At 62.1% G+C, this 12,695-nt stretch overlaps 3 protein-coding genes across 6 annotated transcripts in view; all 3 read right to left on the bottom strand.

Annotated features, from left to right (window-relative positions):
• Window positions 1-1,726: 1,726 nt before the first annotated feature.
• Window positions 1,727-6,223, bottom strand: PYROXD2 (pyridine nucleotide-disulphide oxidoreductase domain 2). The gene is made up of 16 exons (XM_052677407.1): window positions 5,181-6,223; window positions 4,886-4,905; window positions 4,602-4,695; window positions 4,457-4,530; window positions 4,224-4,370; window positions 3,976-4,120; window positions 3,803-3,864; window positions 3,615-3,712; window positions 3,348-3,489; window positions 3,123-3,257; window positions 2,969-3,041; window positions 2,734-2,890; window positions 2,498-2,652; window positions 2,302-2,408; window positions 2,103-2,223; window positions 1,727-1,999 (listed from the first exon to the last, which is right to left on the bottom strand). Exons 1-16 carry the CDS (start codon window positions 5,308-5,310, stop codon window positions 1,911-1,913), a joined length of 1,749 nt encoding a protein of 582 aa, XP_052533367.1. The 5' UTR covers window positions 5,311-6,223; the 3' UTR covers window positions 1,727-1,910.
• A 125-nt stretch (window positions 6,224-6,348) lies between these two features.
• On the bottom strand, window positions 6,349-10,810 carry HPS1 (HPS1 biogenesis of lysosomal organelles complex 3 subunit 1). Of its 3 annotated transcripts, none has more exons than XM_052677406.1 (18): window positions 10,758-10,810; window positions 10,437-10,574; window positions 10,224-10,366; window positions 9,921-10,029; window positions 9,560-9,720; window positions 9,376-9,478; window positions 9,186-9,290; window positions 9,004-9,073; window positions 8,834-8,901; window positions 8,208-8,375; window positions 7,961-8,137; window positions 7,828-7,895; window positions 7,624-7,746; window positions 7,481-7,549; window positions 7,247-7,388; window positions 7,001-7,114; window positions 6,825-6,907; window positions 6,349-6,545 (listed from the first exon to the last, which is right to left on the bottom strand). In XM_052677406.1, the coding sequence occupies exons 2-18, from the start codon at window positions 10,437-10,439 to the stop codon at window positions 6,383-6,385; spliced, it is 1,869 nt and encodes a 622-aa protein (XP_052533366.1). In that variant the 5' UTR covers window positions 10,440-10,574; window positions 10,758-10,810; the 3' UTR covers window positions 6,349-6,382. The 3 variants fall into 3 exon arrangements, with proteins under 3 accessions (XP_052533366.1, XP_052533365.1, XP_052533364.1); XM_052677405.1 differs by having other exon boundaries at window positions 7,828-7,889; window positions 10,658-10,799; XM_052677404.1 differs by having other exon boundaries at window positions 10,658-10,799.
• A 114-nt stretch (window positions 10,811-10,924) lies between these two features.
• The window catches only part of HPSE2 (heparanase 2 (inactive)), a 77,986-nt gene continuing 76,215 nt past the window's right edge, over window positions 10,925-12,695 (bottom strand). The window contains exons 9-11 of one of the 2 annotated variants that reach the window (XM_052677247.1): window positions 12,548-12,693; window positions 11,683-11,829; window positions 10,925-11,610 (exon numbers count right to left, since the gene is read on the bottom strand). In XM_052677247.1, the coding sequence (XP_052533207.1) occupies window positions 11,445-11,610; window positions 11,683-11,829; window positions 12,548-12,693 (459 nt within the window). In that variant the 3' untranslated portion in view covers window positions 10,925-11,444. The remainder of the gene's footprint in view (window positions 11,611-11,682; window positions 11,830-12,547; window positions 12,694-12,695) is intronic. The other variant, XM_052677246.1, reaches the window with a different exon arrangement.

Here is a 12,695-nt window from a genome sequence, read left to right on the forward strand (position 1 = left end):
AGGCTCAGCCCCACATCCACATGCTGTGCGCAGCTCCTACCCCACACTCAGTGGGTGGCCAGCAGCCCCAAGCACTGCCCTTATTGCTTCATCCCTATGCTCTTGGCTGCGGGTGGGGATCCCACAGAACCCCCTTGTTCCCCACTTGAAACCCATCGTCTCTCCCTTCTGCATGCAGCCCCATCTCCAACCTTCTCCCCCTGCATCCGTATCGGCAGCACTGGGAGCTGCTTCTGTTTCCTCCTCCCTCCACCCCCGAGGTACCTCAACCCCCAGCACTCACTCTGGCTGCCGGTGAGGGGACACGGTGTTGGCTCCAGCCGCCCTCCAGCAGCTCTCCTGCAGCCGAGCACCGCCTGCTGCTGCTTTTATGGTGCGGCTGCCCCGGGTGGGGGCCCACGCAGCCCAGCCCAGCCCAGCCCCGGCCCCCCCCCCTTCCGCGCACACGAGGCTCAGAGCCCAGCCCTGCACCCTGCCCAGCCAGAGCCTTGTTCTGAGGCAAAGCAGCTTTTGGGGGGGTCAGAGCATGGGATGCTGAGCCTGCTGCCCCCTGCTCAGGGAATGAAACCAGGACCCTAGGATGGGACTGTCCCCCCACCCAGCATTCACGGCACCATGGGGCTGGCCCCCCAGCCAGGCGGAACATGAGGCTGCTGCATGCATCACCCCAAAAGGACCCCCTCTCACGTAGGGTGCTGCAATGGTGCCAGGACTTGGGGTGCACAGAGAGCAGGGGAGGGGGTGTGGGGGTCCCCAGACGCTGCCGTCCCCATTAGACGTGCAGACAGGGGATGCCCCCACTCCCCCCAAACGTGCCCTGGGAGCAACCATGGGATGGGGCCAACAGCGGTCCCCGGAGCAACCCGGCGTGGGATGGGGATAAACAGGAAGCGCCCGTGCCCTGGTGGTGGCCACCGGCCGGCCAGGAATGTGCCAGTGGCCACCGGGCTGTTTGTTTGGAGTGAAAGCAGCCGGTTCCTGCCGGGAGGAGCCAGGAACAACACGGCCGGGAATAGCCCGTGAGCTCATCGCCACGTCCCGACAGAGCCAGCAGCACCCCGGCACCCACACCCCCACACACGGCACCGTCCCATCAGCTCTCCCCCGGCTGCGGCCATGCCCTGACGCTCGGTGCGAACGCGGCACACCGGGGCGTCCCCCCTTTTGTCACCCCCGGGTTACAGCAGGCACCAACACCTGCAGCCGGTGACTGCAGAGGATAAAAATAGGGCTCTGCAGCAGGGCAGCCCCGTGCGCGGGAAGCTGTGGGCAGCGGGGCGGGCGTGCGGGGCTATTCTCAGAGGATTGCGGGACTATTCCTGGCCGGTCAATATTGATTCAGGCGGTTCAGGTGCAGCAGCACACAGCCCGGAAACGCCATATTTAGGGCCCGGCAGCAGGAGAGGCCTGGAGCTGAATCGGGAGCATTGTCCCCTGGAGGAAGAGGGCAGGGAGAGGATGTGAGCTCTGTCATTGCTGCGCGTGGCTCTCAGCAGCAGCACGGGGCAGGATGCTGGGAGCACGGCGCACCCCAGCAAGGGGCTGGCTGTCCCCATTCACCACTCTGTGACACGTCTGTGCCCGACGCAAGCAGAAGCAGTGTGGGCGGCCCTGTGCAGCCCATGCTGGGGGGCATAGGATGTGCTCTGCTCTCAGGCCCCAGGATATCACAGCCCAAAGTGCACAGTGAGCTGCACAAAGAACCAAAAAACCGCAGAGAGAGCTATAAATGCAATGTCCACGGCTGGGTTTATTTCTGTGGATGTCACAGGATGACACCTCTTGGGACCCCGCACTAGCTTGTACTGCCCTGTTCACCGGGGATACTACCTTGTATGCTTGGCTTGCAGCATGGATGGGAAGCAGGGGCCACTGGAAACAACTGCAGCCACATGCCTGTGCAGGTGAAGTCAGTTCCACCGCTGCCACCGCAGGCGCCTGAAGTGCCTGAGGACCACCTGGGCTGCATTGCGTCCTGCTGCACCCATCACACCTCCTCCTGAAAGGCAGCAGGAATGGGGCTGCACCACAGGTCTGTGCCTGTCACGTAGCCCTATGTAGCCCTATCTTCCCCCTGCAGCCCCATTCTCAGCCTTGCTTACCAGGGTGGGCTCCACTCCCACACAGATATAAGCCTGGGACTGGGGACTGGTAGGTTGAGTAGGATGGTGCTGGCCGGGTGAAGTAGAGCTGGTCCAGAGACATCCCTCCGTGGAAGATGTTCTGCAAAGAGAGCCCATGTATGCGCAGTGTCTCTTCCCCACAGGAACGATGCTCAGAGCCCAACCCACTGGCACCCACCCCTCCAGGCAGCCCGAAGATCCTCTCCAGGTCAGGTGGTGTCAGGATGTCCCTGCCGATGACAGATGCCTTGAAGCCTGGGGCATAGGCTTCAATGCAGTCGAACACTATGGAGGAATGGAGGCATTGGTGGCTGTTCCCATAGGCAGGGACTGGTGCTCCAGGCATTATCCTGCTCCACGTGTGCTTTACACACCTGTGTCTGCATAAGCATTCCGAGCCTTCTCATCCCAGGACTGCCCATCTGCCAGCTCATATGGGGTGTACTGGGTGAAGAGGGACACAACGTGGCAGCCTGGAGGGGCCAGCCCTGGGTCCAGCACTGAGGGAATGCACAGCTCAATCATGGGCCTGGGGGAGTGAGAAACAGCCACGTAACATTCCCTAGCACCACCAGGGCAGTGGGCAGGGAGCAAGGTGGGCACCTCCTACCTGCTGGAGGGGTGCCCTTGGGCAGCCTCGGTGTAAGCCTGGTGCAGGAGGTGTGTGCCCTCGCAGTTGAGGTGGATGGAGCAGCAGTGGTGGGGCAGAGGTTGGTTGTCATTGGTGTTGGGGGCAGCCAGGAAGCTAGGGAGCCGGTCTACCGCCACTTGGATGGAGACCATGGGGTGCATAAGTGCTTCAAGCATGCCTGACAAAGGATGGTGAGGGTGGTCCTTGTCCTTACCATTGATTTTGGTGACAGGGGAACGTGTGTCGAGCTGCCGGATCCGCTGCACAAAGTCCTCTGGCAGCTGCTCCTGGGATGGAGAGGGCACTGTGGTGATGGGATGACCCAGCTGGGGTGTGACCCTATGCCAAGTGCTATGGTAGCCCCATACCTGCGGGATGAGCTCCAGGAAGGTGAGCTGGGGGGAGGCGTTGGACAACACCACTTTACTCCTCACCTCCGTCCCGTCCTGCATCACAACGCCCTGTGCCTGCCCATCAGTTCCCAGCAGCACACGGCACACAGCCTGGGCAGAGGTGAGGTCACATCACTCAGTTAATCCCCGCAGCCAGCAGCAGACATCCCACAGCACTCACCAAGACCAGAAACCTCATACCTGCTCCGTAAAGATGTGAGCACCATGGGTGGCTGCTGCGGAGGCGATGGCTTGGGACAGGGCCCCCATGCCCCCAGCCACGTAGCCCCAGGCACCACGCTGCCCCTCCAACTCACCCATGACGTGGTGCAGCAGCACATACCTGTGGTTAGCCAAGGGGATGAGGTCTGTCCCCTGTGTGTGCCCCCATGGCAAGGATGCCTTTATGAGAGCTCCAGTGGCCAGCACACAGAGTCACAAGACCCAGGGAAGGGATGGGACCCTCACCCGCTGCCAGGGGTGTGGGGGCTGCTCATGGCCCCAATCACTGCATCTGTTGCCAGAGTGGCCTTCAAAGGTTCTGACTCAAACCAGTGATCCAGGATCTGGTTCAGAAGACAAGGAGAAGCTCAGGGGTGGGCTGTGTCTCGATCCCCATAAGCATGCAGGGAAGTGCCACTGCTGCTAGCACACACCTTGGAGATCGGGGCTGTCAGTACCTCATAAAAGTGGGGCAGGTGCCGCCCCAGTGCCAGCCCTGTCAGAAAAGGCAGTTCCAGGACCTGCATGGCTGCACCAGAAGGTGGCCACCAGTGCCTGGGGCTGGGCCAGCCACCATCAATATGGGGGTCCCCATGTCTCCACATACCTGTCTGCAGCAGGGGCCACAGGGCACGGAGCCTCTGCAGCAGGGAGCCCTGCCCTAGGGCAGTTGTATCTGCAGGAGGGACATCCAGCAGCGGGCTGATGGCAGACACCAAGCACCCCATAAACACTTCATACTTAGGGTAAGCCTAAGCAGGGACAGAGAGTGGTCAGAAGGAGATATTCCACCATGTGCATTCCTACCGCTCTGCTGGGCAGGGAGGGTTCCTAGGCCAGGCACTGTCCCTGTACCTGAGCATCCTTCTGGGAAAACTGGGCGATCTGCTGCTGGGTCTGGGCCATGTCATGCCCCATCAGCAGGGAGCGGGGTGGGTTCCTGTCCTCCAGCAGCGGGGTGAAGGAGTAAGGGTCCCGCGGCAGCACCCTCAGGCCATGCCGCTGCAAGGCATGGGGTCAGGATAGAAACCGCAGGGTTGGCAATGCAGCAGGCTTGCCCTGCCAGCGTGCCAGGAGGGCAGCAGTACCTGCAGTTCCAGCTCTGCATAGATCTGCGGGCGCAGCAGGCTGAGTAGGTAGGAAGCCCGGGAAAACTTAAAGCCTGGAGAACATGGGGTGGTGAGGCATGCACAGGGTAGGTAGCGGCAGGAGGATGTGGTGCACATGGGGTACCTGGCACGATCTCCTCGGTGACAGCCGCGCCGCCCAGCACGTGGCGTTTCTCCAGCACGGCCGTGCGCAGCCCTGCCCGCTGCAGGTAGGCAGCCTGTGGGGAGCATGCGTCACACTGCGGGTGGCACGCATCCCTTTCCTGCACATGGTGACCCCATCCCCTCATCAGGGAAGTCCCTGCTTCCCAAACCTCTGTAGGACCCCCAGTCCCAGTGCTTCCTGTAGACCCTCCTCCCAATGCCGCCCCCGGGGATGAAGGTGAGGGCTCTGCTATCGGTACTCACTGCCACCAGCCCGTTGTGCCCTGCAAGGAGAGAGGGGGGTGAGCCAGGGTGGCCTCATGGCACCCTGCCCCACACAGATGCAGAGCACCCAAATAGCAAGACTCTGGGCATGAAAATGCAGGCATCAGCAAGCTTCTTCTCCATCCCTACATTCCCAGGCCCCACACACATCTCAGCTCTGCTCAGACCCCCGTGCCAGCAGCACACCAGAGAGCTGCAACATATGCCGATCCATTCCAGACCCACACACACCTGAGGGCTGCCCCACCTGCACCAGATCCTGGCCCTGTGTTACCTGCCCCAATCACCACGGCATCATATTCTCTCTGCAGCTTTTCTGCGGTCCTGTTGTGAGCCAGGCGTTGTCCCCACTGTCCATGGACAGCACAGTCTGCACCCAGGCCTGCACGGAGCCTGGCCAACATTTCTGTGCTGTGCTGGTAGCTCCTGGACTTTGCTTTCACAGCCGTGCCTCTCACTGGATTTCCAAGCACGAGGTAGGGACAGGGGCCCAGGGCAGGGGACACCTTGGCACAGGGGCTGGACAATGCATCTCAGGGCTTGTGGGAAGTCTGGGCAGGAGACGGTGCCTGCAGCTGAAACTCAGCCAAGCTTTGCTTGGTAGACGTGTAATGACTGGGGAGGGTGGGCACAGTCCCACGTCAGATTCTGCCTGATGCCTGCAGCCCAGGGAGCGTGCATGGATCCACAGCAACTGGCTGGGTAGGCGGCCACTGAGTGCTGCAGTGAAGGGGACTGCAGCCCCTCCATAGCAGCTGGGAAAGGGACAGCCTAGGACTGGACTTGGCTCTGGCCCCAGAGCTTAGCTCAGTGGGACAAATTCCTGCCCAGCAGCACAGGGCAAAGGCCCTGCCATGGTCCAGTGCTCCCCAAGCCACAGTGCCCAGCCCCAGCTGTGAGGGACAGGCAGAACCCCTGGAGCAGAGAGAGCTCAGAGTGCTTGCACATGCACCAACAGCAGATGTGTCTGGAGGACACATGAACTTCCTCAGCTGCACCACGTGCTGGCACTCAGCTCAGCATCAACATGCCCAGCAGCTGCACGTGGGCAGGGGGTACACAGGATGCACCCCACCTCCCCAGGCTTGAGGACCTCAAAGCTGCAGCCCTGTGTTTAGGGGTGCAGATAGGGGACACAAGGTGTAGTTTGCAGTGCAGATTGGTGATGACGTTTTGTTCTCTGGCCAAAGCCAGGCGGCGAGGCCAAGCCAACACTATAAATCCAGCTTTGGAAATGCACTTTTCAACAAGCCTGTGATTTGCCAAAAAGCTCTCAGCCCCACTCCCAGTGTGTCCCAGGAGGCTGCTGGGTGCTCGCCAAGAGGGAGAGGGGGAGAGCCGGGCAGTGCAAGCCCTGACCCGGTTGCATGACGGCGAGGCTGCACGTGGCTGCCTCCAGGCACAGCCCAGCTCACGCGCACCCCCTGAAGAAGCAGCACGAGGAACACCCACACCCGCTTTAATCCCAGTCCCAGCTCAGAGCAGGGGGATTCGGGAGGGTTCCCAGAGGCGCTGGGCCAAGTTGCAGGCCTGCTGGACCACCAGCTCGGATGGGATTATGCCCAGATGCAGAGTGAGCAGCTCGTAGCACTTCACCACTTCTGTCTGCTGGTTCTTGCTGTAGTAACGCAGCAGCTTCCTAGGAAGGAAAGGCAGGGATACTCTGCAGGGTATGGAACTGGCTGTGCCCCTTTGGAACCAAATTCCCCTAGGAGGCTTCTGGCAAGGACATCCATTCCTGCTGGCCCACGATCACAGCACCAGGCTGAGGACACAGGCTGTGCTGCCCAGATGGCACTGTAGCACTGGTGCCACTCTGCTGCCCTTGGTTTCCCCAAGCACACCAATGCACATGGGATGCTCATTTCAGCACGTGCCCTGTTATCACTGCCCAATGACAGGCCTGAGGACTGCTCACCTGTAGTAGTCCCCTGCCAGCATCCCGATGGGCACAGAGTCATCAGAGAGAACCGGCACCTCCATCACCTCCAGCTTATAGCCCTGGGGATGGATGACAGCAGAGGGCAGGGTTGTACCAGGGAAGAGAGGGACAAGGAGCCCCGTGGTGTGGGCAGAGGGGCTCAGCCCACTTACCAGCTCATTCTCAAACCAGAGGAAATAGGAGCAGCAGTAGTCACCATCCTGCAGCATGAGGGTCGTGTAGCCCTTCTGCAGGTACCGCCGGGCCAGTGCAATCAGGGACCACACCTAGGGGAAGGAAGGCACTCTACTCCTGGACACAAACCTCCATTCACTGCCCCTCCCATGGTCTGAGCACAGCCCTCAGCACCCGGAACCATAGCAGCCCGGTGTCAGGCCCAGGCACTGCAGGACCACTACCTTGCTCCTGACAAATTCGGCGAGGGGCCCCTTGCCCAGCTCTGAGCTGGACTTCTCTGTCACACTGAGCGACGGTGCCATCATCTGTCCAGCCGTGCGGTCGACATAGATGAAGTGCACCAGGCCAGGAAAGTCCTCCAGGTATGTGGGGCTGGTTAAGGGTGTCCAACCACTTTGGTACCCCATGGAAACCTCCCTCTCTCCCTCTCACCCCATCCTGGCCACAGGGACGGATATGACACCATGGTGATATTGCGCCTGCTCTTCACCAGCAGGAAGTCTCGCCAGTCCAGCAGCTTCTCCCTGCGAGCAGAGGTGCAGTGAGCAGCTATGAGGACCCCCCCACTGCAGGCAGTCTCTGCACCCTTCAGCCTCACCTCATCAGTTTCTGGGCTCGGTCCCGCAGGCCCTGGGACAGGCTGTGGCTGGTGGGGGTGAGGAAGAGCTGGCGATATACAGAGCAGAGCTGTCGCTTCACAGTGCCCAGCACATGCAGCAGCCTAAGTGGGAGGGGTCCAGCTTTGGGGTCTGCATTCAGGCAGAGCAAGGATCCCATATTCCCCAGCTGCCTTCATACTTACTCCAGGTTGCTCCCAGCCTCGTTCCGGGAGAATATCTTGTTCTTGAATTCCACCCAGGCATTCTGCAACTAGAGATTGGGCTCAGTTCAACTACAAAGACAGCAAGATGAGGTCCACACATTCCCACACTCACCTGCATGTCCTGTCCACTCAGCTTCTTCACAAACTTATCCATGCGCTGCCGCAGCTCAGCCAGGAAGGGGTGGGCACGGGGGGCTCCCACCTCCTGCCCCTCTTCCAGCTTCTTCTCCAGTACCAGGAACCCATCCAGCAGTTGGTGCAAGGTGACGGCCACGTGGCTCGTGGGGCCCTGCCATGAAGTGGAGATGCAGTTCAGGCAGGAGCTAGCCCAACCCTGCTCCCCTCACCTTACAGCTCACCTTGGTCAGCAGAACGAGGGAGATGCCAGGCCACAGTGGGAGGCAGTGCATGGTGTGTGGCAATAACAGGCAGCTGCCGTCCCGCAGGTTGGCCTCCAGGAAGATCCTTCTGGGGTTCGAAGCTTCTGGGAGCAGAGGGCCCAATGTCTGGAGCAAGTCCTCTGCCATCTGGGCAGAGAGGAGAAATGTTCAGCCCCTGCATCATCTGAGGGACATGGTGATGGAACCAACATCCCGAAAGCTGCAAGTACCCCGCAAGAGCAGCAGACAGAAGGGAGGCTGCCTGCAGCCAGCAAACACCTTTTGCAGAGGCCAGCAAATGCTTGCAGAGTAGTGCAGGGAAGAAAGCAGCCCAGAAACCCTGAGGCAGCAGAGGGAGACACCAGACTGCTTTGAGAGAGCCTCAACCCTGTGCCACTGACATTGATGGGGATGCTGCAAGCAGTAACCCAGAGCTGACACACTGTCACTCACAACACAGGGGATGTGCCACATGCCTCCACAGGCTGGGACACTCGTAGCCATAGCACAGCAAGGGAGATACAGTGAGGACCAAAGATAACAAAGAGCACCAGGACAGGCTGGGAAGGCATGGATACAGGTGGAATCATGTCGCCCATGCTTACCTGGACATCTGCAGCATCTGCATCTCCATCACCCACCAGCTCAAGGCTCTCCGACCAGCTCTCACTGCCTGCAAGAAGGCAGCAGCTCCACTCTCCCTGCCAGTCCCCCATGCAGCTCCAAACCTCCTTGGGGCAGGGGAGCCCAAGGCACTGACCAACCTGGCACTCACCTGTGCTCTGTCTGCCTGGCGAGGGCTCAGGTGTGTAGTAGACTTCAGGTGCAGAGAGATCATCAGTGTCCTGCCAGCAGGAAGGGCTGGCTCAGCTGTGCTGTGACTGCAGGGCAGCACCACCAGCATCCCAAGCTGCAGCTCCCAGCTTTACAGCCCCTGGGGCTGCCACCCACTCTCACCTGATCATCTGACTCCTTCTCTGCAGCCCCGTGGGAGCTGGGGTTGCTCACAGGGATACTCTCACTTCTCTTGGGTCCTTGTGGTAACACCTTCCCTGCTGCGGGCTTCCAAGAGGAAAGATGGAAAATCAAAGCCTGACCCACAAGATATTACACCCTCCAAGGACAACCCAGCTCACTTCCTCCACACCTGTGGGCCAAGCTCCTCCTCGGCACTCTGGCTGGGATACAAGTCCTGCACCAGGAGGATGAGGGTGAGCAGGTCAGCAGGGCGGATGGAGCTGGCATTGCGGCTGTGGGATGTAGAGCAAAGAGGTCAAGCAGGAGGGCCAGCAGCTGTCCTGGGAGAGTGCTGGAGCCAGGATCAGGCGCACCTGGAGTAGAAGGCCAGCAGCTTGGTGTGCACCAGGAGGAAGGCATGTCCCACCTCATCCCCGCCACGCTCAGGGCTGGCATTGATGTGCTGCACCACCTGCCTCTCCAGGAACTCGATGCACTGCTCACACAGCTGAGGATGGATCAGCCGCTCCACTGCCTGCGGTGTGGGTTGGGATGAGGCTGCTGAGCCAGGCAGATGCAACCGCACAGCGCCAGGGCAGGGCTGGGCTTCTTGCATCACAACCTGGGGGCTGCCCAAAGATCTCCACCAAGAGCCCTTCTCCAGGATGCAGCATCACCCACTGCCAGCCTGGAGGAAGCCCTGGGATGTGCTCAGCAGGTCCCAAGAAACATTACCTCCACGGCAAAGCTCTGGTCCTCCTCCCGCAGGCGGATGTATGTCTCCAGCAGCCCCCTCAACAGGCTCCAGCTGCGCTCCCGCCGCTCTGAATCCGCTGGCCGCAGTCTGCAATGGCCACAGAGCGTGAGCCAGGCGTGAGATGCCCCAGATGGATGGGCATTCCAAATCACCACGGCACCCCAGCAAAGGGAAAGGAGATGGAAGTCTCACTGCCAGGGGGCACCAACTACAGGATATGCTCCCATCCTCCCATCTCGGCAGCTCCCCCAGCCCTTGCCGGTTGGTGCTCCCCTGCTCACTCCTTGCGGATGAGTTGGCTATCGAGGGTGACGAGGCCGCAGTGAGCCTCCACCAGGCGCCGCAGCACGAAGAGCGTCCTGCGCAAGTCGTCCTCGCTCTCCGTCCCGTCGCCGTTCACCGCGATGTACAAGCAATCCCCGAACTGCAAGCGGCAGCGGGGTCAGGGCACAAGCCTCGACCGCCCCCCCCCGGCTCTCCCGGCCCAGCCCTACCATGTGCAGGACGTGGAGGTGCCGCCCGCCTTCAGCCCTGAAGCAGGTGTAGGTGTCCGACAGCTTCTCCAGCAGCGCGGTGCAGGAGATGATGAGGGGCGCGAACAGCGTGTTGAGGCTGTCCTCCAGCGCCGGGCCCTGCGGCACGCACCCGAGTCAGCGTCTCCGAACCCCGTGAGCCGCCCGCCCGCCCGCGGCCGCCCCGTCTCGTCTCATCCCACCTGCGCGGCGGTGTCGGCGGGCGGCCGCAGCCGGCGGAGGAAGGCGGCATCGGCCCAGTAGAAGAGCAGCTCGGCCGCGGTGCTGGCGATCAGCACGCACCGCATAGCCCTGCCCGGCCCCGGGACCCCGCGACTCCGCCCGCCCCGCGCCGCTTCCTGCTCCGCCGCGCGTGACCGCCGCGCCCACGCGCGCAGCGCCTCCGGTGGCCCGGCGCGGCTTTGCAGCGCGCACCCGGCCGCGGGGTGCTCCGCTCCGGTTCCTCTCTCGCCCCGCTCCGGTGCCGCCCCGCGGCGAACAGAAGAGGCGGGCGCGGTGGGCAGCGCAGCTTTATTATGCCTCGCGTTCCGTCGCGGTGCGTCCCGGCTGCTCCAGCCCGCACCCTCCGCTCCCGCAGCCTGAGCCACCTCCGCCTCGCACGGCGAGAAGCTCCCCGTCACCGCGGGCCTCATTAACTTAATTACCAACATTTACAGCCGAGGCCCCGCCCGCGCGGCTCCCCCCGTCCCACGGCGTCCGGGCAGCGCTCGCAGCGGCAGCAGAGGGAGCTGCTTCCATGCTCGCTGCGAGCTCCCCGCACGCGGGGCGGGCCCGGCCCCGACCCTCGCGGTGGAGCCCCGCAGCCCCGCCGTCAGTGCGCGGGGCGGAGCGGGCACGGGTGCGGGCAGAGGGTGCCGAGCTGGAGGGCGTCCGGGCTTTGGGGAGGAGGTGCGATGCGGTGCCCGCGCCGTGCTGCCGAGGAGCGGCGCGTCCCGGGGAGCGAGCGGTGGGTCCGTTGCGGGCCGCGGGCTATCGGTAGCGGCAGGCCAACGCGTTCACGTTCTTCACCACGTAGAAGCTCATGGTCAGCGGGGGGATGACCAGCGTGCGGCCGGCCCGCAGCGGCCGGGGCTTTAGCTCGGGGAGGGTCCCGTCGTCCACCATGGCCAGAGGCTGCCCGTTGAGCTGCACCGACCTGCGAGAGCGGAACAGGGTCAGGGCGCGGCGCCAAGGACGGGGTGGTCCCCAGCGGGAGCCCCGCGCTTACTTGGAGTGCAGCCCATCTTTGCCGTAGGGCTGCAGCAGGTACTGGTGGACGATCTTATCCCGCAGCGTCCCCGCCAGCTTGATTTTCTTCCGGGAGCGATGCAGGTTGATGATGTACAAGGTGATGGAACCCCGCACGTAGTTGTGGCTGCAAAGGGGAGAGCGGGGGCTGAGGGGTGTGTTGACATCTGAGAGCATCACTCCTGGAAAAGGGTCTGGGGTGAGTGTGCAGCCATCCGGGTTGGACATCATCCTCCGCAGGGAGATGTCACTTCCCCATCGTGACAGCTTCCCAATTTCCCCTGCTCTCCTCTACCAGGAGTGGCACTGCTCGAGGGGGTCACTGCAGCTGGGGGCAGCCCCCCCAGGGCCTTGCAAGGAGGAGGCTGAGAACTGAGGGAGCTCAGTACGCGAGTGGCGTCTGCCCCCCCCCACCCAGGGCACCCAACTGACAGCTCCAGACACTGATCCTCTGTCCCTGCTTAATCAGACAGCCCCAAACAAAGGCTATAAAGCACTTTGCACCTGTCAGTTACTGGACAAGGTTTCCTACCGAGCTGGAGGCATGTTGAAAGCATCTGGACTGTGTAAAGAAACAGCCTCTCCTCCTCCACAATAGCAACTTGTGTCTGCAGAGGAGGTGGCTGCCTCCCCCCCACCCCCCACTGCTTGCTGGGGCGCTTTGAAAGACCTTATCAGTAAAACAATGAGCAGGCTGGGCTCCTGGGCAGGTAACCTGACCGACCGGGGGCCCCTCGTGAAATCCACCCCCTTGATCTTTGCTGCCGGGGCTGTCCTGCAGCAGTCCCGTTCCCAGGCGGGTGCTGCCCCACAGCCCCCAGCTTCCCTCGCTGTGCATGGCTCACTTGTGGGAGCTGGTGCAGTGGGCGTAAATGCGGAGCTTGTCACGGATCACCCTGCCCGGCCGGGGCTTCCTTTGCAGACCGGCCACGTGGATGGCCAGCACCTTGGGTCCGATGAGCCGCTTGTACAGTAGGGACAGCCAATAGTCCT

This window comes from Tympanuchus pallidicinctus, unplaced genomic scaffold (genome assembly GCF_026119805.1).
Source record: "Tympanuchus pallidicinctus isolate F22 unplaced genomic scaffold, pur_lepc_1.0 scaffold16, whole genome shotgun sequence".
NCBI lineage: Eukaryota > Metazoa > Chordata > Aves > Galliformes > Phasianidae > Tympanuchus > Tympanuchus pallidicinctus.

Excerpts from the sequence above, each read along its gene's own strand:
- PYROXD2 (XM_052677407.1), bottom strand. The coding sequence starts at position 5,310 with ATGTTGGCCAGGCTCCGTGCAGGCCTGGGTGCAGACTGTGCTGTCCAT. Across the intron at positions 4,906-5,180 it reads TGCCGTGGTGATTGGGGCAG|GGCACAACGGGCTGGTGGCA; the intron begins GTAACACAGGGC and ends CTCTCCTTGCAG. Across the intron at positions 3,490-3,614 it reads CCCCACACCCCTGGCAGCGG|GTATGTGCTGCTGCACCACG; the intron begins GTGAGGGTCCCA and ends GGCTAACCACAG.
- HPS1 (XM_052677404.1), bottom strand. The coding sequence starts at position 10,762 with ATGCGGTGCGTGCTGATCGCCAGCACCGCGGCCGAGCTGCTCTTCTAC. Across the intron at positions 8,902-9,003 it reads GCCAGGCAGACAGAGCACAG|GCAGTGAGAGCTGGTCGGAG; the intron begins GTGAGTGCCAGG and ends GCCTTCTTGCAG. Across the intron at positions 6,908-7,000 it reads TCTGGTTTGAGAATGAGCTG|GGCTATAAGCTGGAGGTGAT; the intron begins GTAAGTGGGCTG and ends ATCCATCCCCAG.